This window comes from Antedon bifida, chromosome 7, assembly GCF_963402885.1.
Source record: "Antedon bifida chromosome 7, ecAntBifi1.1, whole genome shotgun sequence".
In the NCBI taxonomy this organism is placed as follows: Eukaryota; Metazoa; Echinodermata; class Crinoidea; order Comatulida; family Antedonidae; genus Antedon; species Antedon bifida.
The window spans coordinates 3,764,576-3,791,127 of record NC_136232.1 but is presented as its reverse complement, the minus strand read 5'-3'; the positions used below and the strand labels follow the sequence as shown (position 1 = coordinate 3,791,127).

General features: G+C 33.5%; 2 protein-coding genes across 4 annotated transcripts; one reads left to right on the top strand and one right to left on the bottom strand.

The window, feature by feature from the left end:
* The first annotated feature begins 222 nt into the window (after positions 1 to 222).
* LOC144848327 (putative N-acetylated-alpha-linked acidic dipeptidase) lies at positions 223 to 22,241 on the top strand. Its single transcript, XM_078705040.1, has 18 exons — positions 223 to 771; positions 13,057 to 13,219; positions 13,815 to 13,949; positions 14,623 to 14,748; positions 15,091 to 15,271; positions 15,511 to 15,607; positions 15,788 to 15,886; positions 16,193 to 16,278; positions 16,617 to 16,736; positions 16,927 to 17,009; positions 17,130 to 17,193; positions 17,638 to 17,705; positions 18,196 to 18,278; positions 18,827 to 18,917; positions 19,306 to 19,564; positions 19,647 to 19,728; positions 20,422 to 20,514; positions 21,514 to 22,241. Exons 1-18 carry the CDS (start codon positions 557 to 559, stop codon positions 21,707 to 21,709), a joined length of 2,241 nt encoding a protein of 746 aa, XP_078561166.1. The 5' UTR covers positions 223 to 556; the 3' UTR covers positions 21,710 to 22,241.
* A 1,254-nt stretch (positions 22,242 to 23,495) lies between these two features.
* LOC144848159 (uncharacterized) lies at positions 23,496 to 26,445 on the bottom strand. Of its 3 annotated transcripts, none has more exons than XM_078704854.1 (4): positions 26,226 to 26,445; positions 24,469 to 24,621; positions 24,019 to 24,310; positions 23,496 to 23,955 (listed from the first exon to the last, which is right to left on the bottom strand). In XM_078704854.1, exons 1-4 carry the CDS (start codon positions 26,316 to 26,318, stop codon positions 23,801 to 23,803), a joined length of 693 nt encoding a protein of 230 aa, XP_078560980.1. In that variant the 5' UTR covers positions 26,319 to 26,445; the 3' UTR covers positions 23,496 to 23,800. The 3 variants fall into 3 exon arrangements, with proteins under 3 accessions (XP_078560980.1, XP_078560981.1, XP_078560979.1); XM_078704855.1 differs by having other exon boundaries at positions 23,496 to 23,934; XM_078704853.1 differs by having other exon boundaries at positions 23,496 to 24,310; positions 26,226 to 26,443.
* Positions 26,446 to 26,552: the final 107 nt, after the last annotated feature.

Sequence of the window (26,552 nt, the reverse complement as noted above, 5' to 3'; positions counted from 1 at the left end):
CACTTCTTATAGAGTATCACAGTATGACGTCACAACGATAGAGGGCGCTACATGGTTGCTAGCCAACCAAAAAATGCGTTCAACGCTACTATGTTGATAAACAGTAAAGATCTGTATTTCTATCAAACTATGTATCTTTAGCTTGATTTTTTTTAACTTAAACTGTAGTTGAAGAATAAATAGACTATTAAATACAAATATTTAGTGATCTTTTGAAATTGTAGTTTGTTTTTATTGAAAATTATTAAGTTTTAAAATGACTACTTCAATAAGCCTATTCCTAAACTATTGGTGGCCTTGGAGTCACTCAGGCAGGTTGAACGCATTTTTGGTTGCCTTAGCAACCACGCAGCGCCACCTACCGTCGTGACGTCAGCACCGTGGTACTCTATAGGCCTACTGGTAAATAAATATAAATGTTACAACATAAGGGCGCACTGAAATTCTTGACTTAATTAACATCCTGGTCAAAGTCTAAACAGGTTATTTGGTTCATATTAACTCTGCTGCTTCCTTTAATGATACGCATACACTTTGTGAAGTTTCGTTAAGCAAGATGGCTGGCCAGTCAAGTCGTACGCATTTAGTCATTGCTGTGATTCTTGGTATAATTTGTGGATTTGTTATTGGAATTTTAATCGGTGCTCTTGCGATTAATTCGGATCCGGAACCGAATGCAGCCTATGAAAAATCGATCCGAGAAGCTGATTCCAGCATCAGCAAAAAGTTGATGGAAACTATGAAGTCTTCCAACATTAGAGATAATCTGCTGTAAGTAAACAACAAGGCCAACAGCCATAAGTCGCGTGCTAAAACGCATAGTGATACCAGACCGACCGACCGACCGACCGACCTACCGACCGACCGACCGACCGACCGACCGACATAGTGAACTATAGAGTCGCGTCCACGCGACTAAAAATGCGATTGAGAAAAACAACAGAAACGATAGATTGAATTGCTTGTTGCTATAAGTAGTATAGTTCACACAATTATAAATGTATATCGTCCGTCATCTAAGGTACGGAAAGTAATATTGTCATTATTATTATTATTACTATTATTATTATTATGCTAATACAATTTAGTTCAGGCAATAGATAGGTTTATATTGTGCCAACAATAATGATAATAAAACGTATCGGTCAAGTTTAGGTTAGTCAAACAAGCACCGTTTTTGTAAAATGTGTAACCAGTTTCTGAATAAAAAAAATCTTTATACTAGATTATTCTTAATCAATCGATCGATATGTGTTCTTAGGTAAACAATATGCAAACTTCACCTTGTGAATTTGCGACAAAAAACATGTATAACAGAGTTAGTAAGATACTTTTCTAGCAAAAAAACACACAATTCTACTTTAAAAACCCCACAAAGGTAATTTAACCTCACAACAATTCGTACAAATATTTAGAAAATCTACATCATAGAGAATACATAGGCCCTAGTTACGGATAATGCTGAAAACAGCGATTTGAAAAAGATGACAAATATTGTTAACAATAATGGTAGCCTCGAGTTCACTAACTCATATGTGTCCAACATGTTATTTTACACAAATTATAACACACATTATATTCAAGCACGGACAGAATTTCCTCAAAATTAGAACACTCGATGAACATGCGAGTACTGTTTATTTTACAGCACTGTGTAACACGCGAGGACCATGCAGGCAATGTTTATTCTACAGCACTCCTTTCTTGTGATTTCAGGCAAAGTTCATGGTACAATACACCCAATTCGTTCATATTGACAAAATACATTCTTGTTTACTAATACCTAAATATATTTACGGTAGGGAGTATACCAAGTAAATATTTACCACAAATTGATTAAACTCAATCTTTATCTGTCTTTTCCAAACGACAGTAGCGTCACTAAATGTGTATCATATAAATCATTAACAAAATAAGCAAATTATCTGATAATAATGTTTGATTGTTCTGTAGGCGTAAGAAACTTGAATTTAAAAAACACTGAACTTTTAGCTAGAGATATCAAAACTTGAACATACCACCGATTTAAAGGATCGCTTAATGTTTGAGAAATGTTGAAAGTAATCTCATAACGCATAATGAAAGATTATTCTACAGCTGACGTACAGTTATGTGAGACATAATCACTGTCAACGTTGATAAGCTATTATATGAAAGAGTTGGCACGGGACAACTTGTTAATAATGGTTCATACCTCATAATATTACTTACATTTTCATTTAGCACACAATTTAGTCCTGCTAGCAGAATAACGACCAACTTGCAATTTATTAGAATAAACAAAAGAAAATCATGACCTTGGTTATACGTATTAATCTAATTTCCTAAATGTCTTTATTTACTACTAATTCAATAGGATGTTCACTTCGTAATTCTTTGTTCTTTTTCTCAATTATATTTATTATTTTTTTAATTATAATAGTTGATAATAATAATGTATTTATGATCTTAGTTCTACTTATAGTGTCTAATTTGTAATTTCCAATTTAGCTTTAAATGGAAGGATGTCGTTACAGCATTCAGGATTTTACCGGAACACTCCTTTAAGAACACTTTAATGGGGGATAAAATGGGGACAAAGTTTAACCAGGGAGTTGTTAATTATTAATTATTATCAACTCCTTGGTTTAAACAATCATTAAACAAATTGATATGTCATGAGACACTTTTGTTTAAAGCTCTGTCTACACTATTAATCTAGTTTGACAAAAAAAGTGTCATGTACCCAGTGTTAGTGATATGATATCATCGTGTCTATATTTGGGTACACACAGGTGTTTGTCACATCATGTTTAAATAGTGTAGACAGAGATTAATACTATTAGCGCACGTAGGTCTATAATTTAGCATTTGGTAAAATGTCTATCGTTTACTGATTTCTTCCAATTTATAACATAAAGAACGATCTGAGACATACAAAACACACAACAAAAAATACGAAATACTTTTTTAATAATGAAATAATTATGACATTTACATTTGAATGTATTTTCATATTTCTAACGTTGGGTAAATTAATATTTCTTGCAATTTCAAGATGTGTCTCACAATTAATTTTAGATTCTTTCATTTTGAAAGTGTATAATAAACCATTAGTTTTTAAAAACTTTAATGAAAATATTGTGTCTATTGTGCTTCTATGTTAATGTATTCGACTATAGATCCGAAATCGTTTCCTACCCTATATGTATTGCAATACGGCATAATGTGTTTGATTATTATATTATACGAATTAATTTTGCATTGGTTTCTTGGAATGTGTAGTGTTACATTTTAACTAAGATTAAAATGGTATGGTCTGTTTCTTGGATCGAAATTATAACTTTAAAAACTGATTTCATGGTAATCCTTTAAACAAAATGGAAAACAAATAAACACACGTACCGTAATACAATTATTTCTAAGTTACTGTAAGTTATTCCACTGTCCTTATATAACCTTTTTATAAAACATTACTTGTATTGTGATGATAGCCTACATTACAAACTTATTTTTGTTTAAATCGTGCTAGGCATTATAACTGCTTGAGGCACTCACTTGCACTTTGCAATGTCTGGTAAATTGAAATAAAAACAGATTGTCAATTATTCTATTTAAAATTAAAATGATAAACCGATTCGAAGTATTAAGGATTATTGGAACTTTTGTAAACTTAAGTGAAAAAAGAAAAAAAAAGTTTGTTTTCAGTTCTCAAGCAGAGAAAAAATTAGTTTTCATAATAAGGCTGGAATAACATAGATGATTATTGAAATTAATATACGTTATAATATTTAGGTCTGTCTCAGTAGTACCATAATTTTGTTAGATAAACTATATAACTACAAATCGTATAATGTTCATACTGTTGCAGAATGTACGATTTGCTTAGATATTATGAAATTACTTAATAAACATACATAAAGTCATAAAGAGATGAACTTTGCATTCATTTAAAGATTGGTTTTAGTTACAAAGGTCAAATGTGAGAACAGGAGGAAGTAAGAGAATTAGTATTTGATTTATGATTTCAGATGACATAACGTATAGGGCGTAACCGATTTTATATTATGTAATATAATTAAGTTTTATACTAAAAGTGATATGTCATCTATTTTTTACCAATATACACGTTTTAATATTCGTCATTTTAATAAATGACATTTCCATCCAATGATGGTTTATCTGTGTTTGTTTGTTGTCCTTTCCGGTCGCTAGCGTAACACAAAATGGTATCTGAACCGTGAATTCATTTCCATAAAATATATTTTACGTATGTGCATGACTATATCACACCCGATTTACGTCGTTTTCTGCGTCTGGGTACGACACGGGTTACACAATTCCGGATTATCTCAGGCGGTCTAAAAGAGTATAACTTGGAACTTAGTTCACTTTTCATTTTTTTTATTTAGACATAACTAACTTGCTTAGCTTTGGTTCACAAGAAACGTAAGGGAAACGCAAGTGATTTGACCAATCAGCGACACGGGATATTCCGAGCTGTTGCTTGTGATTGATCTCACTCACTTGCGTTAAATCTTCGTCGTAGTGTTACGTCCAAATGGGAACCGAGCTTTATTAAATTTCAAATTATTTTCCCAAAAAATAAAATATACAAAGATACACTTGTGCTAAAGAAACTTAAATAAGCCCACGGAGCTTTAAGACTATTTCCACCAGGAAAAAAATAACGTCGAATTATTGTTGTCGATAAAACTAAAGCCCCGCCTATTAACCAAATACCCGTAACTGTTTAACAACTGTTATCGATAAGAGACCTAGTATCAACATGGAGAAATAAATTATTAATTAATTTGAAACGATAAAGATGAAATCTATGTTTGAACAATACCATGAAAGCCTCAGTAATCTAATGGTTAGAACATCTGCATATTGTTATGTTCTGTTTTATCTCAACACGTGAGAGAGACATGCAACTCACAAAGGGTCCATTTTGTGTGCTTGTGTCAAGCTAGCCAACAATAAGCCAGCCGACAATAAGCCAGCCCACTTTTTTTTTCCAGCCAGCAATAACTATGAAACGCCGTTTGTGTATTTTTTACATTTTCAGTGTTGCTTATGGTTTTTATGGTATTAGAAATTCAATATTTGTGAGAAAACGGCGGATTTCTCCTGGGAGTCAATTGGTGGGATTATACTAGGGTACCTCCTTAGTCGTCCAGTATAAGTTAGGGCGGGACCACTGGTCCCGTTTACTCAGCCCTCATCTTTTAAAATCTAAGGGTAACACAATTACGATTTTTAATATTATAGTGAAATTTGATACTGTATTTGTGAGAAAATGGCGGATTGCCCCTAGGAGTCACTTGGTGGGATTATACTAGGGTACCCCCTTAGTCGTCCAGTAAAAGTTTGAATAGGACCACTGGTCCCGTTTACTCAGCCCTCATCTTTTAAATCTGAGTGTAACTCAATTACGATTTTTAATATCATAGTGAAATTTGATGCTGTATTTGTGAGAAAATGGCGGATTGCTCTTGGGAGTCACTTGATGGGATTATACCTAGGGTACCTCTCCTTAGTCATCCAGTATAAGTTAGAGTAGGACCACTGGTCCCATTTACTCAGCCCTCATCTTTTAAATCTGAGTGTAACTCAATTACGATTTTTAATATACAGTATAGTGAAATTTGATACTGCATTTGTGAGAAAATGGCGGATTGCTCTTGGGAGTAACTTGGTGGGATTATACTAGGGTACCTCCTTAGTCGTCCAGTATAAGTTAGAATAGTCTAATTACCGAAAACAACCGAAAATAACCGAAAACAACCAAAACAACCGAAAACAACCATAAACAACTATAAACAACCGAAAACAAACCGAAAACAAAATAATCTAAATACCGAAAACAAATTTTGTATAATACTTTTTTTTAATGTCGCCAAATGATCACGAATTTTCTTTGTAAAATAAATTTGAAAATTGAAAATACACTGGAAACGGCGGGATTACTAGCTATTTATGATACGATCTTGCTATTTAGTAATAAAAGTAACATTTGCCTGCTGGCTATACTAGAAAAGGCAAAAAATCATCATATGGGCTAGGCCTATGCCTAGGCTAGTCTGGTTTGAAAGGGCACTTCAGAAAAAGGGGGTTCGTTCGAACCCTACGAACCCCCTTGGCTACGGGCTTGTCAGGTACGCTATTTCGTTTTGGGTAGACATTACGTTCGCTAATCGTTTCCATGATTCTCTTTCGGTGGCCTGATGGTCATCTTTAATTAATTAATTAATCGATCGATATATTTATTTTTTTTATGTTTGCTATCCATGTAGTTTTTAGTATGCCAACTGGTCTTTTAACTTTCCGTGAAAATTCTTGTTAATAGAAATTCTCGAGGTGATATATAATAATTCATTTTTTTTTCTCTTTTGTGGCGCAAACACCACTTTTATTCACATTCATATTATCTCATGTCATTACATAAAATCATATTATTTAACACATTTTTGTCAATTCTAAATGTCGTTACAATTCATCAGTAACATTTTTACATTTATGAATTCCGTATTACCTCCTTTTTTCATTAATTTTCTTATATTTTTCTATACACTTGACATCATTATCATCTATCTCGTTTTAAAATATTTTACACATAAAGAATTTGTGAGTTTTTCATTTTCATTTGTTTGTTTTCATTTTACAACCCGGATTATACAATGTATTTATATATAAGATAAAACGAAATAAAAATCATAATAGATCAGTACCACCTGTAACTCATATCACAGTAATTCCTTTTCTGATAAACGTATCAAATTAGAAATTATATTAGCATAATAGTATTTCTTAAAGCTACTCATTTTTCTATACTTATTTCTTTATTATTATATGTTTCATATTCAATGTTATATAGCATATTGCTTTTAAATGAATTCCATAAAGATTTACCCACTGGCTTATTTAATGCTGATAACATTTTTATTCTATAAATAGTGAAGGCTGCAAATATGTAAATATAATCTACTGGTATAATCCATTGTTGCTGATTTCAATGGATATGAAATGTTGACGAAGAAGTTGATCATTGAACACCTAAAGACAGAAATAAATAAATAAGTATTAGTTAAAAAACAAAGTATCTCTTTATTATAATTATGTTGAAGATTCATACTGAAGACATTAGTAATAAACCTTTTTTTTTATAAGATGAAAGCACATTCATCAAATATAATCAGAATGGATGATAAACTGCTGCTGTGTATTGACAAGTTCACTGTATTCATTATCACTGTGCAAATATAATATCTCCATCATAATTAATGCATCATATCATTAGCATCACTTCCTTTTATCACAATCACTATTATATATACCAACATAGAGATTGTAGTGTTGTACAACGAAATCTGTGGTGTTTAAAAGGTTTACTAATAGGATTCATTAGTCATTGCATTATCTTTATTATCATTGTTGAACATTGAAATACAATGCTTAAATATTTTAATATTTAAGCATTTAAAAATCTCTAAGATTATCTGATAACAAATTGTGTAGCAGGAACTCAATAGAATAATTATATAAATTTAATAGTTTTCTGTATAAATGCACTTATATTGAACTTTTTATCATTATAATTATCAACAATCGGTTCCTTTTTACTAATTGGATTCATTAATCATTGCATTATCTTTGTTGAACATTGAAATACAATATATTATATATTAAATCTCTAAGATTATCTGATAACAAATTGTGTAACAGGAACTCAAAATAATTATTTTATTAAGTTCCTGATACACAAATAATTGTTTTATTAGTTATTGTTGATAATGTGACACTAATGTGAATATTTATAATGATAACAGGTTCAATATAAGTGCATTTATACAGAAAACTATCTAATACATTTGAATAATGAGGATTTGTTGAAGTAAACTGACAGATATGGCGTTATAATATAATTTTGTATTTAAACAGAAGATATTTACATCTTTACATCCCCTAAGGGTTTCCTGGCCCCTGGGGGACCTGGGGCCCCACCATGGTTGGGGCTGAGGCAAGAAAATTGGAAAAGATAGAGCGCTAGATGCTTGGAAATTAGTGTTATACTTTGAAAATATCAGACTATGTTTGGTAGAAAATATTCATGATACTGTTCCGCACCAAAGCCAACTGTTGCTGTCCGACAGTGGGTGTTTCGAAAGAGAGAGAGAGAGACCAGAGACCCGAGACCCTATACGAAAAGGGAGACCCCACTATACGAAAAGGGAGACCCCACTATACGAAAAGGGAGACCCCAGATATACGAAAAGGGAGACCCCAAATATACGAAAAGGGAGACCCAAATATACGAAAAGGGAGACCCAAATATACGAAAAGGGAGGCCCAAATATACGAAAAGGGAGACCCCACTATACGAAAAGGGAGACCCCAAATATACGAAAAGGGAGACCCAAATATACGAAAAAGGAGACCCCAAATATACGAAAAGGGAGACCCAAATATGCGAAAAGGGAGATCCAAATATACGAAAAGGGAGACCCAATTATACGAAAAGGGAGACCCAAATATACGAAAAGGGAGACCCAAATATACGAAAAAGGAGACCCCAAATATACGAAAAGGGAGACCCAAATATACGAAAAGGGAGACCCAAATATACGAAAAGGGAGACCCCAAATATACGAAAAGGGAGACCCAAATGTTCGGATAACTTAAATACGTCAATTTACTGTTTTTTTAAAACTTTCTGGTTATCTGCTCGTGGCGTTATTGTCAGAACGGTTTCTGCCATTTTGGTGTATCGCTTTTCACAAAAAACTTACAAACAAAATATTACCATGATGTTGTTTACAGTGCGCAACGTTTCATGAATTTTGCGTATATTATCAGAATGAGAATTTTGAATTTATGAGAATAGGTTGCGAGCTTACTTATAGTTTGAGCATATGAGGTTTTTTCATGTATTGAATATCGTTTTTTAATATATTCAGTTCTTTTTTTAGAGCGCAATCAAGTTTAAACTTTGTTATGTCCGACAGCCAAATTTTTTATGGTTCGGGTGAGAGTATTTATTCTCTCGTTACTATCATCATTATATCATTACCATTAAAATTATAATTTTACATTGTTTCATTATCCACATAAGTGTACATTGATTCATTGTATTGATTGAAAACATATTTTCACAAATCATATTAAAGAAGAAACTTGATGCAAAAAAATATTGAGTAATAGCCGGGATTTATTTATATATGTTGTGAAGCTTTTAACGCTGTGTACATAAGCCTGCAAACTCTCCTCCTACCCATCCTAGTAAAAATCACTCGCCCCGCTTCCTTATATAGTAAGGGTAACAAGGGCCTTGTATATAATTACTAGCCCAGATACTAGCCAGGGCGGGAGTACGTTGTTGCATTGATGAAAGTTTAGAGAATCGACTGTCAATAGAAATAATGATATATATTTCAATCTTTTGTGATGGTTTCCCATCTATTTTTATAAAATGTAAATATTAATTAATGCAGAAAGAAGTAAAAATAGAATGTAACATTCTCGGCTGTATAAATACAGATGTTTATAACATCTGCTTTAACTGTGTAATGTGTCATATTGGTTAATGATTGAAATTGTTTGGGTCGCCTTTATAGGGTCAACTATATTGTGTTTTGAGAATATCCCCTTCCCAGCATGCCAAGCGAGCTGCCTGAATCTTCCTGTTCGGCGGAAAACAACTGTTGTGAATTCAGCATTTATCTTTTAAATCTGAGTGTAACTCAATTACGATTTTTTATATAGGCCAAGAGTGAAATTTGATACTGTATTTGTGAGAAAACGGCGGATTGCTCCTGGGAGTCACTTGGTGGGATTATACTAGGGTACCTCCTTAGTCGTCCAGTATAAGTTAGAATAGGACCACTGGTCCCGTTTATTCAGCCCTTATCTTTTAAATCTGAGTGTAACTCAATACGATTTTTAATATACAGTATAGTGAAATTTGATACTGTATTTGTGATAAAATGGCGGATTGCTCCCGGGAGTCACTTGGTGGGATTATACTAGGGTACCTCCTTAGTCGTCCAGTATAAGTTAGGGTGGGACCACTGGTCCCGTTTATTCAGCCTTAATCTTTTAAATGTGAGTGTAACTCAATTACGATTTTTAATATCATAGTGAAATTTGATACTGTATTTGTGAGAAAATGGCGGATAGCTCCTGGGAGTCACTTGGTGGGATTATACTAGGGTACCTCCTTAGTCGTCCAGTATAAGTTAGAGTAGGACCACTGGTCCCGTTTACTCAGCCCTCATCTTTTAAATCTGAGTGTAACTCAATTACGATTTTTAATATTATAGTGAAATTTGATACTGTATTTGTGAGAAAATGGCGGATTGCTCCTGGGAGTCACTTGGTGGGATTATATTAGGGTACCTCCTTAGTCGCCCAGTATAAGTTAGGGTGTGACCACTGGTCCCGTTTACTCAGCCCTCATCTTTAAATCTGAGTGTAACTCAATTACGATTTTTAATATTATAGTGAAATTTGATACTGTATTTGTGAGAAAACGGCGGATTGCTCCTGGGAGTTACTTGGTGGGATTATACTAGGGTACCTCCTTAGTCGTCTAGTATAAAGTTAGAATAGGACCGCTGGTCCCGTTTACTCAGCATTTATCTTTTAAATCTGAGTGTAACTAAATTACGATTTCTTATATAGGCCTATAGTGAAATTTGATACTGTATTTGTGGGATTATACTAGGGTACCTCCTTAGTCGTCCAGTATAAGTTAGAATAGGACCACTGGTCCCGTTTACTCAGCATTTATCTTTTAAATCTGAGTGTAACTCAATTACGATTTTTTATATAGGCCTAGAGTGAAATTTGATACTGTATTTGTGAGAAAACGGCGGATTGATCCTGGGAGTCACTTAACTTAATTTAAATCACTGCAACCATGGTCTCCATGAAGCAACTCCCACCCTGGGGCAGGTATCTTTTGCTAGTAGAAAAGAAAACCAATTATTGGATTTCAGACAATAATGACTGTTTTGAAGGTCTAAACTGTAGATTTGTGTCTGTTACCTACTAATAAATATAAATCTGCCAGTTAATACAACTCCCTGGCTTTACCTAAACTGTATCACACATCTAAAACAAAACTGTATAAATCTAGAATACAATAGCACCAAGTCAACATTTTTTCCTCTATCTCCTCTTTAAACCGCAAGTCCGATAGCCTATTACCCGTAAGAAAAAAATGTATAGAATTTCTATAACAAAATTCTATATAAATATTCTATATATACAAATTCTATATATTTATTATATAAAATTTAATATTTAAAAGATAAATGCTGAATAAACGGGACCAGTGGTCCTACTTTAACTTTTACTGGACGACTAAGGAGGTACCCTAGTATAATCCCACCAAGTGACTCCCAGGAGCAATCCGCCATTTTCTCACAAATACAGTATCAAATTTCACTATACTGTATATTAAAAATCGTAATTGAGTTACTACTCAGATTTAAAAGATGAGGGCTGAGTAAACGGAACCAGTGGTCCTATTCTAACTTATACTGGACGACTAAGGAGAGGTACCCTAGGTATAATCCCACCAAGTGACTCCCAGGAGCAATCCGCCGTTTTCTCACAAATACAGTATCAAATTTCACTCTAGGCCTATATAAAAAATCGTAATTGAGTTACACTCAGATTTAAAAGATAAATGCTGAATAAACAGGACCAGTGGTCCTACTCTAACTTTTACTGAACGACTAAGGAGGTACCCTAGTATAATCCCACCAAGTGACTCCCAGGAGCAATCCGCCATTTTCTCACAAATACAGTATCAAATTTCACTATAATATTAAAAATCGTAATTGTGTTACACTCAGATTTAAAAGATGAGGGTTGAGTAAACGGGGCCAGTGGTCCCGCCCTAACTTATACTGGACGACTAGTTGACCGTTGAATACAATACACAAGAGACACGGATAAATGCGTTCGTTTCGTTGCTATAATGTTTATCAAACGCATTCGGTTCTGGAATACGACGGCGAGAAATTCAACTTTAAACTTCAATTTTTATCAGTTTCTGAAAGAATTAAGCTTTGAAATTTGCAATATACCCTTAATAATCAATTCCAAACAGGTGGCTGCTCTCTGGTGGTAGGATGTATTGCTCTAGTAGGTATCTCGTGGTATCTGGTGGTGTTTAGTAGGACCCGGTACCCTAGTATAATCCCACCAAGTGACTTCCAGGAGCAATCCGCCGTTTTCTCACAAATATTGAATTTCTAATACTATAAAAACCTTAAGCAATAATGAAAATGTAAAAAATACACAAACGGCGTTTCATAGTTATTGTCGGCTGCATGGATTAAAGAATATTCTTTGAATCCATGCTTATTGTCGGCTGGCTTATTGTTGGCTAGCTTGACACAAGCATTTTGTGTAACCTTTATTAACACTTGCCATAGAGGGCAGCATAACTCAAATACAATACATAACATCTTCCTTTTTTTCAAAAGAGCAAAACCTTCCTTCTGTTTCACTAATAAACTCTTATGGAAACAATAACTATAAACTCTACATTTTCATTGATTAAGTTAATTAATCCAATCAATTTCAATCACTATAAATATAACTCCAACATCTTTACAAAAAATCAACTATCCTTGTTTTAATCATAAATCTGATCATGGATCAACAGATTTAAGACCACTTACAGAAGAAGATACAGTACGAATAAGAACACAGGAAAAAACATGGAAAAAAGCAGAAGTTTTACCGCAGAACAAACAACCACATCAACCACGGTCTTATACAGTTAAAACACAATCAAGAAGAATATACAGACGAAATAGACGAGATTTACTCAAAACAAGAGAAGATAACAATCAACCACAATTACATAATTCTAATTCACAAAATGGCCCCTGTGTGAGTTGCATGTTTGTCTCACGTGTTGAGGTAAAACAGAAGATAACACATATCAAGCAGAAGGTTCCGGGTTCGAAACTCGCAGATTTCCTAATCTTTATCGTTTCAAAATATTATAATTACATATATAATTTGTTTTGTATTTATTTTTTGAAATACCGATAGGCATTTGACCGAAAATCCACACGTAGCTGGAAGAAAATACAGTAAAGAACTGGCAGAATGGATGCAAGAAAGATTCAAGGATTGGGGAATGACTAGTGCTGATATACTGAGCTACGAAGTGCTTCTTTCTTTCCCGTCTGAGATCAAAGGCGAAGAAAACAGAGTTAGTATAAAATGCAAAATAATGATATTATGACGTTGTATGACATAACATATAACATAGCACAGGTCGGCTGCGGCTATTCTTTTTCCTAAAATCTTTCTCGCATTTTGGTAATATAGTAGTTTATTTACGACTGGATGAAATTGGAATTAAGTGTGCACTTTATAGTTTGGTTATTCAAACAAAGATTATCAGAAGCTGATTATGGAAGTCAATGGCCTACAATAAGCAAATAAGTAGTTTATTTACGACTGGGTGAAATTGGAATTAAGTAATTTATAGTTTGGTTATTCAAACAAAGATTATCAGAAGCTGATTATGGAAGTCAATGGCCTACAATAAGCAAATAATTTAGTAACTTAATAAGTAACTTGCAAGTAGTGATAATCGCACATTTTCATGTAATGCGGCCACAGCCGCGATTACATTTTGATAATTTAAGTTTGAATTTCGTTTGGCTCCTGATAGAACGAAATGACGTAAGTGCAAGTATTTGACCAATCACGATGCGTAGATCGTACGAACTGTCGTTTGTGATTATGGTCATATCGTTATGGCATCCGAGTGGTAACCTAACAGTCATTTTTTTTCTTAGGTTGAATTACTGAATGAAACCGGGAATGTTATATTCACATCGCAGTTGAAAGAAGACTCTCTTGGTGAATCAGCACTTGAACGGGATGACTTGCTTCCTCCATTCAATGCATACTCACCAGCGGGGATCGTTAAAGTTAGTCATGTTTTTACATCCTCTTTTAAAAATGTTTTTCAAAGGTTGACATTATTCAAACTGCTTAACTTATACTTACTAAAAGATTAACTATTAACCGAAAACAAGTTTAGGCACATATATTTTTTTATCTATTTACATTCAGAAAATGCTAAAATCAAATTAATTAGTTTTCAATGTTGGTTCGGTCTACCTTTTACACTTATATATATATTTGACAGATTGTTTCATCTTATTGTATTTATTTTCAGCACTTTTCAGAATTAGGAAATTTAAAGTTTCTCTTCTTGCAGTACAGTAGATTGTATTTCAATGTCATACAAAAAAAAGATGTTTAATTCTTGAATACCATGAGCCTACAGGTCCATGCTTATACAATTAGCAATAGTTATGTACACAATAGGATCGTCTGAAAGTACAAAAAAAAAACAAAAACACAAAATAAACAAACAAAAAGAAACAACAAATATAAACAATTTATAAATTACTTAAGTCAAAAGGAAAATTCTTCTCAACTAGAAAAATATCAATAGCCACATACCATCATGCTGCTTTCCAAATCTTCCTTGAGGCAAGCAAGCTATTTTGCACACTTAGAGAAAAAAAAGACGTGAATATCATTATTAAGTTATAATTACGACATGATAATAAAAAAGACTTTTCTTACTTTTAGGGCGAACTAGTGTACGCCAATTACGCTCGCGTTGAAGACTTCCACTTTCTGACGCGAAACTTATCTTTAAACATTACTGACAAGATTGTGATTGCAAGGTATGGCAAAATCTTCAGAGGTGACAAAGTAAGTAACACAAATACCAAACCTGTTTCCATTCTAGTAAATTATTCATTTTGTTCCACCTAAAGGAAAGAGAAAATACCACTCGTAATCATATAATTGTAAGCACAGTTCTGTTCTCTATTTTACATTCTGTATTCCTTTCTTAGAAAACGTATTACTTACTATGCCTGTTTTACTCTTACTAAATTATTAATGTTGAACAATTAAAAGAAAAGAGAAACATCACTCAAATCTAGCGACCACATATTTTCTTTAGGTCTGGTAATTAATTTCTATCATGTTTCATCTAAATACCATTACCTTGAGCTTGAGCCTTACTGTCTACCATTTATTTCCATGTAGGTTCGTAATGCTGCAGAGGTAGGAGCGAAAGGTTTGATACTGTACTCGGACCCTGGTGACTACGCTGTTCCCGATGCTAAGGTGTACCCAGATGGAATATTTCTACCGGGGACTGGGTGTCAACGAGGCTCAACATACTTAGGCAGAGGTGACCCTCTTACACAAGGATATCCAGCAAAAGGTATGTTGTATATGCCTACTGATTTTAGTTTGTGAAAGTTGGAGGAAGGACGTCACTGGTCCGACCAAAAATATACTTGATGGTGCCCAAATGTGACGTCACTACTTGATCTCAATGAACATATTACGTATACCCAGATATTGTTTATGTTGTAATTAATAATTTACCTAATTAAATTATAAAAAATATGATGCTACGGTTGATGAAAATTGTGTACACCGATCATTTTATTTTAATAGATTATACTTATCGTCATAGTGAAGAAAGCATTGCAGACTCACTACCTGCTATCCCCGTTCATCCTATAGGCTACGATGACGCGACAGAATTTCTGAAGTAAGTAGCCATAACAATTTAGTTAATTAAAAAAGTTGAAAAAATAAATCCTCGTGGCGTTTTGAAATTATTAATCGAAACATTTTTGAGTAACATTTTTATACAATATTTTTATTTTATTCTTCAAGACAGAGAGTGCATTGGTAGTTAGGTCTTACTGTTTTTGTTTTGCTTTTTAAGGCGTCTTGGTGGTGATGAAGTGATATCAGAATGGCGCGGAAACCTACAGAACCTCACCTATCGATACGGACCTGGATTCGCTGGCGCAGATATTAACAAGTTTGTTTATTCAATTATGCGTTGCATCACCACAAAAATTTTAGTTTAAATTATTTAATAGACAAAGATGTGTCTCATCGCAAAAAAATATTTAAAAAAATAAGTACAATTCCGTATAATTTCTTTGTACAGTCCCAACAAAGAGTGGACAGTGAACAGTGTTATACTCGCCACTGATCCTATCAATATTTCTTAGTAGTTTATTTTTTATTAATAAAGGTTGCGTACACATATTACAATATAGCTATCATTTCCATTAGTAAAGTAGTGTATGAATAAAACAGCTGTGTTTTTTATAATTGATAGGGAAGTGAGAATGAATATATACTCATCGAATGTGAGAAGAATGGCATACAACACAATTGGAATGATTGAAGGCGAAGTGGAACCAGGTAAATTTAAAGACTTATCAAACTTCTTGCAGGTCAATGATTTTTTTACAAAATAACTTAAGCAAATATTCTTTACGTATTTCTTTTTCTTAAATCTTAGATGACAAATTTCATTCCTTAAGACAAGTAGATTAATTGACATGTTTTAAATTAAGCACTTCTTAAACTATCTTTATTTATTACTTAAGAATACAGATTGAACAAATTCCAGGCCTAGATCTCAGTAGGTCTACACCTCCATTCCATATTGTCAAAAACGCATGCACTTCCAAACTAGTTAGTAAGGCACGCGCATTCAATGCAAAATACACATCGCTGAATGGATTTTTTTCCTCCAGATCGTTACGTTATTATGGGTAACCACAGAGACGCATGGGCATATGGAGCAATTGACGCATCAGGAGGTACAGCTGTCATGATGGAAGTTGCTAGAGCATTTTGTAAGATGGTTGACAATGGTACGTTAAATGACTAAAGGTCATAGTTCATATAACGATTTGATTATATTATAAGCTTATTATAAGACAACCAAACAACGTCATGTATGACATGACATAAACACGTTTGATGTTTTTTCCGAAAGGAAATTGAAATAGTCATTACAATTACTAAGAACTATTAATATTACATATTTAAAATGTTGTTTAGGGTGGAGGCCACGACGCACATTGGTGTTTGGAAGCTGGGGAGCTGAAGAGCACGGTATTATTGGATCTACAGAATGGGTGGAGGTAGGAGATAAGACAACTAATAGTATGCTTTTTATATAGTTATAGATATGAATAAAGTAAAGATGTGCCAATTAAAGATTTTAAATAATTATGCAGTATTTTGCATTGTTTTTCTTATAGGAATTTTCCAAAAATCTTGGTGAAAGGGCAGTTACATATCTGAATTTAGACGTGGCAATTGAAGGTATTTACGATGTGATGTGATGTTTCTTATATTACATTAACTAGCACATGGAGATAAAATATAATACAGTAATAAACTAAAAAGTATAACAATAACAAATATCTACAATTAATTCATTAAAACATTAACACAACACAATACAAATCGATTCGTAGAAGATAAAGGAATCTACAACCTTTTTTTAAGTTAAAAAATATAAATGAAGAATAAACAGGTTTTACAATTTTTAAAATAATTTATACCTGTTTTAGCTTTGTGGCTTTTTATTCGACAGTTTTTCCAATCAAATCCTTTACCATCACAGGAGTATTTATAGGAATTCCGGTTGATAATATTACCACACTTTCGAGAACACAATAGATTAAAACGAACTTGCGATGAAACAAACCTGAAGCTGATATCACTTTATTTCATTGCTTATACTGGTTCCTTTTACTTTTACAGGAACGTACGTTTTACATGCAGCAGCCACGCCCAACATGAAGCAACTGGTTTATGATACTGTAAAACTTGTAAATATTTTAATACATCTTTCTTTTTTAAAAGTACACTAGTCGACAAACATTTGTAAGGTTTATAACACAGGCACAAGACGTTGAGAGGTTTTATTAAATCGTCGCGAGCGAAAGTAAACAAAGATTTCAAACCACGAGTATGCATTATGCATGATGCTAATTAGGATTGTTTACAACTCGTCGCGGTTGAGAAGGTGTTTTCACACAGATCGCGAAGTTTTATGATTATGCATACAGAGTAGCCAAACAAGAGCGTTGCATTATGAGATATGTTTTGATCGAAAACTTTGACTGGAGATCAAAGTTATTTTTTGAACAAAAAAACGTCTGTATTTCGGTTAAATTATTTTTTTTCGACTCATTTTTGGTAAAGTTAATAACTATTATGATACTTCAAAATGAGCCACTTTTTTTCGAAATATTAAAAAAAAAAAATTTTTTTAATTAGTCAAATGGACAATACATCTTTATTATTTTTTTATTACAGGTTGAGGATCCCGAAAAAACAGGCAAAAGTATATATGAGTTATGGGCAGAAAGATCTCTAACGGAGAAGAACGAAGAACCACCGTAAGTTGTTTTAAATATTCAAAATACATGGCGAAGTTTGTAAATTGTGCTCATTTTTGTTTGTAGTTTTAATCAAGTTAATCACTTAGTAGAAAAAAAAACGAAAAAATAATGTTTTCACTTAAAATAACAAAATAAATCAAATAAACCAAAAGCAAAGTCAATTGACTATTTAAAAAATCTTAAATAAAAGAAAAAGCGACATTAAAAAATTAATTTGAATAACAATCTGAAAATGGTGATTATGTGCTGTAGTACGACTTTCCACTACCGTTTAATACACAATTATATACTTAGATATAAAATTAATACATCAACTACCAATGTTTTTGATTACTCAGTATGGTTAGAAACGCCTGTTTCGTTTGTAGTTGTTGAGATGTGATAGTTATGGTCAAAGTTATGTTTTTTCTCCTGGAATTCATCAGCATTCATTCTAAGATAATATTGATAATTACAGCGGTCCAGTGAGCCGCATACATTTGAAATTCAATAATCAGCAATCTATCATCAAAAGAAACTTACAGAACATATATTGTTAATTGCAGTATTGGAGGATTAGGCTCCGGAAGTGATTATGCATCCTTTCTGCAGCAAATTGGAATTTCCGCCTTTGACATGTCATATACATATGACCATGTAAGTATAAACGGAATGTTTTAACATTTATATTATTCAATAAACGTTTTATGGTGCAACATGATGTTAGAAAAAGTTAAACAAAAAGAAAACACCAGGAGACATTATTATACCGGTATACTTGAGAAAATGGTGATAATGTATATATATTTAAATCTTCTATCTATATAAAATATGCAAGACAATTTCTTTAAACAAATTTACAATTAAAAGGAAAAATTCGAAAACAAAGATTTCGACAGAGTGCACCCAATGAACCAAATCACAGCACTTAGGGAAAAGTTCTATTTTTTAGAAATTAACTTTATAAGGTATGTAGACCCATTGAGATAAATACATTTCAGCTTCTTAAATCAAGCTGATGTATGTTGTATTTTAATGATTTCAGGTCGCATATCCAGTAGCATCCTATCCAATGTACCATTCAGTTTATGAGACTTTTAACCTTGTTGACAAATATTATGATCCGGGCTTCAAGTTCCACCTGACAACAGGTCACATTATGGGAGAGCTTATGAGGGCGCTCTCTGATTCACTGATAATTCCAATGAGTTGCGTAGACTATGCTACAGACGTTGAGATGTACTTCAATAATTTAAAATCAGGAGAAATTGGAAAACGGATTCTTGAAGAAAAGGTGTCACTTGGTACGTGTTATTATTCAATTTTATTTATTTATTTTTTTTTTACTGTTTTTATTTAATTGTATGAGTTTGTTATTTGTTTCAGATGAATTTGAAAGTGCTGTGAATAACTTTACCAGTGCAGCTGCTGGTTTTGAGGAAAGACTTTCTGAGGTTGACAAAACGAAGTATGTATTTTAACAATTACATCTTTTCTTGTACATAAAAATAGTGTAATGCTTTGAGTTAAATTGAGAGACTTAAGAAAATGTATCAACCAATTCTAAGTTATTCAATTAATTAGTCAGTTTCAACATAAATCCAATGTTGAAACGGCAAAAAAGTGTAGAGCCAGGCGCGACCTAACCGCTTTGAACATTATTCGAAATTTACACCTAAAATACATCAACCTCATCACTACGTAGGCCTACTACGTACACCTATCAAACGACCAAAAATAAACACATGATTATTTAACAATAACCCTTTACTTACGGCATCTATCTGCTGATCTCCACTCTAAATAAACTTTTTTGCGCGCGGATTTTCTTGCGTACTCCTCGTATAAAAAAAATGTATACTTACCAAAAAACAATATTTAATGAAAAGAAACAATACCCACACAGTTTTTTAACACAATATATATTTATGCGCAGTCGGATCTTGATTCATGACAGTTACATACATCTTCCTTACAAGCATCGTAATAAGGTTGAACCTGACAAAAATAAAGAAAACCTTGTATGAAGTATATAAGCATTTTACATAGTGGACAAAATGCATGGAGGTATAAAAATAGATACCTCCATGGACAATGCTTGACAATTGAGTGTCAGAAATTACTACTATTTGTTTAATTATCTTTTTTCTCCTTTTTTAAGCCCAATTGAATTAAGAATGTTCAACGACCAAATAATGCAGCTCGAGCGAACATTAGTAGATCCTTTTGGACTACCAGGTCGCCCTCTTACCAGGTGAGTAGGCTAGGCCTTACAGTTACATACAGAACTTTTTTTAATAATGTCATTGTTAAAGATGTATTGTCCCTTGAAACACAAAAAATGAAGGTCAAAATATTCTAAATTTAAATTGGCCATATCAAAGTAATATTAAAGTTATTCACTTTAAGTCGAAAATTCGAGCCAAAAACAACAAGTTTACGTAATTAACAGGTAAATTAACTTGATTACATTTCGTCTGGAAAATCTTCGCGAGCGAAAGTAAACAAAGATTTCAAACCACGAGTATAAGCATTATGCATGATGCTAATTAGGATTGTTTACAACTCGTCACGGTTGAGAAGGTGTTTTATGATTATGCATACAGAATAACCAAACAAGCGCGTTGCATTATGAGATATGTTTTGATCAAAAACTTTGACTGGAAGTCAAAGTTATTTTTTGAACAAAAAAAACGTCTGTATTTCAGTTAAATTATTTTTTTTCGACATATTTTTGGTGAAAGTTTTTATTATTATTTATTATCTATTATGATACTTCAAAATGACCCACCTTTTTTCATATAATAAATTAAATATTTTTATATTTTTTTAGAATTAGTCAAATGGACAATACATCTTTAAATGCTAATAAAAAAATAATTCTATTTATTTCTGTCAACATTTTCAAGCTGCGTCTTAAGACTTATTTGTTCGGATCGTTGTAATCCTTTTTTTTTTTTGCTTTTGTTCACCATTCTTGCCTATTGTTGTTTTCTGACTAGGCTAGGAGACACCGGATCCTTGAAAATATCAATACCTAACCGATGCTAACTGGAGTAGGCTACTTTCACACTGATCCCCAGTTAGCGATGATGGTGTATCCCAATACTCCGGTTTGGGTGCTAGCTTGGTGTTTTTGTCTTTTTGTCCTCTTCCTTTTGGTTTCCACTCTTTTTCTTTATTGTCGAGCGCATAGAGACATCGTTTATTTGCGCTATATAAATCTTTCTATCTATTATTATTATTATTTCAGGCACATCGTGTTTGCACCAAGCAGCAAGAACAGTTACGCTAGTGACAAGTTTCCAGGAATCGTTGACGCCATGTTTGACATTGACAACAACCCGGATGTTAACAAATGGGATATTGTTAAAGAACAAATTTCTATCGCAACATATACTATACAGTCGGCTGCTAGCTCACTAAAACCATACGCTGTTTCAGTGTGAGCAAAACAACACTATTGTTTTTTTTTTCTTTTCGCTGCAATTTGAATACGTCTATGCCTTCTGGTCAGTTTGATCTCTTATGCTTCCCTCAACGCATTTAACCTTATCCCTACTCGGATGGTGGTTTAAATGTAGTTTTGATTTGATCAAGAACTCTATTAGGTACCAAGGAGCTAAATTATGGAATTCAATCCATGTAGATATTAAAAATGCATTTACAACTTTTAAATTTAAATTAGTATACAAGAATTATTTACTTTCAAGATATGATGAACGTTAAATATAATTATATATTTTATAAGACCAGTTAAGATAGGATAATATATGATTTAAATAGAAATTGCAGCTTTGTTTTCTTTTATTTATTATTAGTTTATGTATTTTTTTTTCTTTTTCGTATTGAATGTTATATCTTGGGGTGGGTCAAACCTAAAGTCTTTATGACTTATATGACTCTCCCCCCACATAATCACTTCACTGCATTTATGTATGTATTTTATTATATTGTGGAAATAAATTGAAATTGAATTGATGCTAGTACAATTGTGATCATTTTGATACATCATTACCTCCAACCCTAGCATCTTGCATCCACTGCACCCGATTTTATTCAAATGTAGTTTAAAATCTTCCCAGTGAATTTGTAGTTATTGATGCAAACAATAGCTGCACAAAATCGTACAAAAAAACCCAAACAGCTGCTAAAGTGGTTAAAAAATTTAAAAGATATTGTGGTCGGCGGATAATTTTCAAATTTCACAACATTTCATAAACATTCCCAGTACAATTGCGGTCATTTCTATACCCCATGTGTATGGATTCGTGCAGTAGGAACAAACGTACACATTCTGTATTATAATGTAGACGTTTATATTTGTCATCTGGCCATAGACTCTATAGTTCACTATATCGGTCGGTCGGTCTGTCGGTCTGTCTGTCGGTCCGGTATCACTATGCGTTTTAGCACGCGACTTATGGCTGTTGGCCTTGTTTTTAATGAATGGCTATAGATGGAAACCCAAGGCGCGTACTTTTATCAATATTTAATATTTGTCAAGATTTTATCCAAAAAACAAACCCAATCAAGATTCAACATTTTTACTATGTTACGTTCGTTTTAAGTTAATGGTTATTAAAATCATTACGTTTATTTGACGTTTTTAAGTTACGATGGATCATTCGAACTGTCGCTTGTGATTAGACGTCAACCCACTTGTTTTTCCCCTACGTCATTGCGTTACGTCCAAGTGGGAACCGAGCTTAATGGTTGATCGTTACGTTAGTCGGAAATCGGCATGTTAAATTAGGACTAAGATATTATTAGATTATTATATAAGATTATTATATAATAAGAAATATTTTTTTCTGAAAGCGATTTAAACAGATAAATTTGTTACAGTATAATCCTACATTTGACTAATGTTTGTATTTCTGTAGTACTTTTCTTATGTACCGCGTTGGATTATGTGCTTTTTGTGATATGAAATTCGAGTTGTTCAAACTTTCGATTTGATTACACTTTTGATGCATGAGCATGCCTGACACTGTCACTTTTTTATTGAATTATTTTTAAGCTATATAATGAAATGGACTAAAAACATGTCATTTACCGTTATTTTAGACACATCTTTTAAGAAAAGGTATTTTCTTCCCCTTCAGTAGTAGTAGAACTAATAATGAAGTGCACGTGATATAGGTAACCAATCAAATTACATAGGCCTATAACATGTTGTTAATACCTTGAAATGTCATTGATTCAAATCATTAAAAGTGAGAAACAGAATAATTCAAATATATTATCTCTTTTAATTCATCAATCACCCTAATTTTTACTACGGTAATATAAAGTTATTTGTTATTTCTGTTTAACGTTGGAAGATCGACTATAGAGTTTTTTATCAATCAAGAAATATATTCTGAATTGTATTAATCATTCTTATCTACTTCAATTTTAATCAGTAGTTTATATTAACTTATAAACGTTTTAAGGAAAATATTCAAAATATCACTGAATCGATCATTATATGCGACTGTTATAAACGTAATTTACTCAAATAAGAACCAGGACGAGGCCTGGTTAGAAGATCTAGTTTATGCATAGTAGGGTCCGCGTGTTCCCACCGGAAATGGACGAGGATATGCACCTCCATGTCCACCACCATGTCCACCACCACCGTGCTCAGGTTCTGGTCGACCATGCTCAGGTTCTGGTCGACCATGCTCAGGTTCTGGTCGACCATGCTCAGGTTCTGGTCGACCATGCTCAGGTTCTGGTCGCCCATGCTCAGGTTCTGGTCGACCATGCTCAGGTTCTGGTCTAGGTCGATGAGTAGGTCTAGGTCGATGTCCCCCTCCATGTTCACCACTGCTGTGGCCTCCATGATGTCCTCCATGCCCGTGACTATCGCTGCCATGTCCTCCATGATGTCCGCCATGTTCGTGGCTATCACCGCCGTGGCCTCCATGATGGCCGCCATGTTCGTGGCTACCACCGCCGTGCTCGTCACTGTCACTGCCATGGTTTCCATCGCCACCGTGCTCTCCATGATTGCCGTCGAATTCTTCACTTTCACTACTGCTACTGCTGCTGTCCCCAGAATCCTATGGAAACATTAACAAGACATATATCGTCATTTCAGTCTCGGTTTCAGACTGCGATTCACTTATATTTTGGAAAAATATAAACATGTTTGCACTTGTAGCGTACCATACCTATACTTCTCAAACAAGCAAAACCGTAAAAATAAAAGCAAACTTACGTGTGCATCGCCGAACAATAATGTTAGGGCAATGAACGTTCCAATTACAGCAACTGCTATTATACACAGAACAGCAATGGTCAACAGGACAACTTTGCGTTTGCTGCATCCAGCCTTCTTGATGGCCACTGGTTTTGTTGTACCGGTGGTGACCTATTTATAATAGCATATTATTAGAAAATAATAACAATTCTTACAATGAAGTTCAAATGCAAGATATTCAACTGCATATTATATGTGACTTAAATGACATTTTTTCTCGTATGTAAGCGATGCACAACTCATGACTATAAGAAATCTGCAAAAAGTAGGCCTATTATTAGCCATAGGGAGACTGGGTATGTATATTTTGTGTCTGTCTGTATGTCTCAGTACCTGGTTCCAATTACGCAACCAGCTCGGCCATGTCTATGGATTATAGAGTCTTTATTAAATAGAATGCTGAAATACCCATTATGGCTAATATTCTCGGATTAGGATTAACGACAATTCATAAACTCAACTCCCAGAACAAGACAACAACATTCTAAAATTATTTTGAGAAACGGTACCTGTTTGAATAGATTAGTTATTGTCAATCATCATGGATGTTCATTGTTATATTAAATCTAAAAGCAAACAAGCTACACAATGCGGAATTTGCCGTGTCATCTCTCTGACGACACAATCAACGGCATAATAAACAGACGTAAATAAAAGATACTTGACTTTGGTTTATAAATACAATAAAATGTAAAGACATGTTGTTGTTATTATGCCCAATCGGTTTCTTTAGTTCCGACAATAATGGCCGATTGAATTCAAACAATCGATCGATACGTGGTATGGTGTATTTGTACAGCGTCTGCCAATAGTGATGTCATTTTTCTATATTTACTGTACATATTGTATTTACTCTGTGTACAGATAGACTTAATTATTCTCGGTAAATAATACGTGTATACCGTATAGGCCTATCGTTTGTGTGTTAAACAATCATAAATTTCTTTTTAAAAGTAGCCCTAGTATTGAATGTAAAATATAAAACAAACTGAAACATATCGTCACCCTTAAACTGGAAACTGAGGAAATGCCTTAAGCCGTCTACCCGAGACAACCAGATCACCACACCGATAAGAGGATGCCATGGATTAATGAATCCATGGCAATACATACTATAGTTTTTAAAGCTATCCAAAATTAATGATTGGACAGAAAGAAGGCTAAGACAAGGAACGAATGTTATTATACTTTGCTGACGGATGTTGTGTTGTTCAGTTATGAGCAAGTAGACTCGCATAGATATTATATTAAGCATTTTATAATGAAAACTTGACGAATGCACATTTCTTCCCGTTTATTACTGATATATAGATATCGTATCCGAATTACATCCGCTGTAGGTGATCAGTTAACTTTGTTATAGCTCCGTGTCGGTAACCGTGATAACTCGGGTACATACATCTCCGAAATGGTTTTAGTAAATGGAACATCCGCCAATACAATTTAAACCTGATGTAGAGAAATGTAGGCCTATATTAAGCACCTCTCATCAGGGGGTATATTATAGGCCCTATGTATATTAGTTTTTTTTTTTTCGTTTGAACGCAGAGAACAATTATAACTCCGATAGACTGCAATTTACTCCAATAAATAAAATATTGTTAAATTACATAAGTATTTTTACCGCGGTTGTACGAGGAAATGATGATTCGGATCAGCACATACCGGATTTACATTGAGTTCGTGTGAACTGATAATCTGAAAATGTTACTTACCACAACCACACACGAGTCGTCATATTTCTGGAGGTCTTTCTTTTCTTGGTCAACAGCATCCTTTCCCACGGGATGTATTGTTGGTTTCACCATGATTTTTGTAGGCCTACAGATATCAGAACGTCAGCCTATAATGTTATCGATTAACAGTCGTTTCCTCAATACTCAAGTGTCGCAGTTATAATTATACAGACCTTTGCACCTATTGTGTATTTTTGCCGTTGGTGGAGGACACTTGTTTTCTTTTCATAGGTAGTAGACCGTCAAACATGAATAAGGGATCAGGTATCACAATTATTCATAAAGAACTAATCATGCATTAGAATA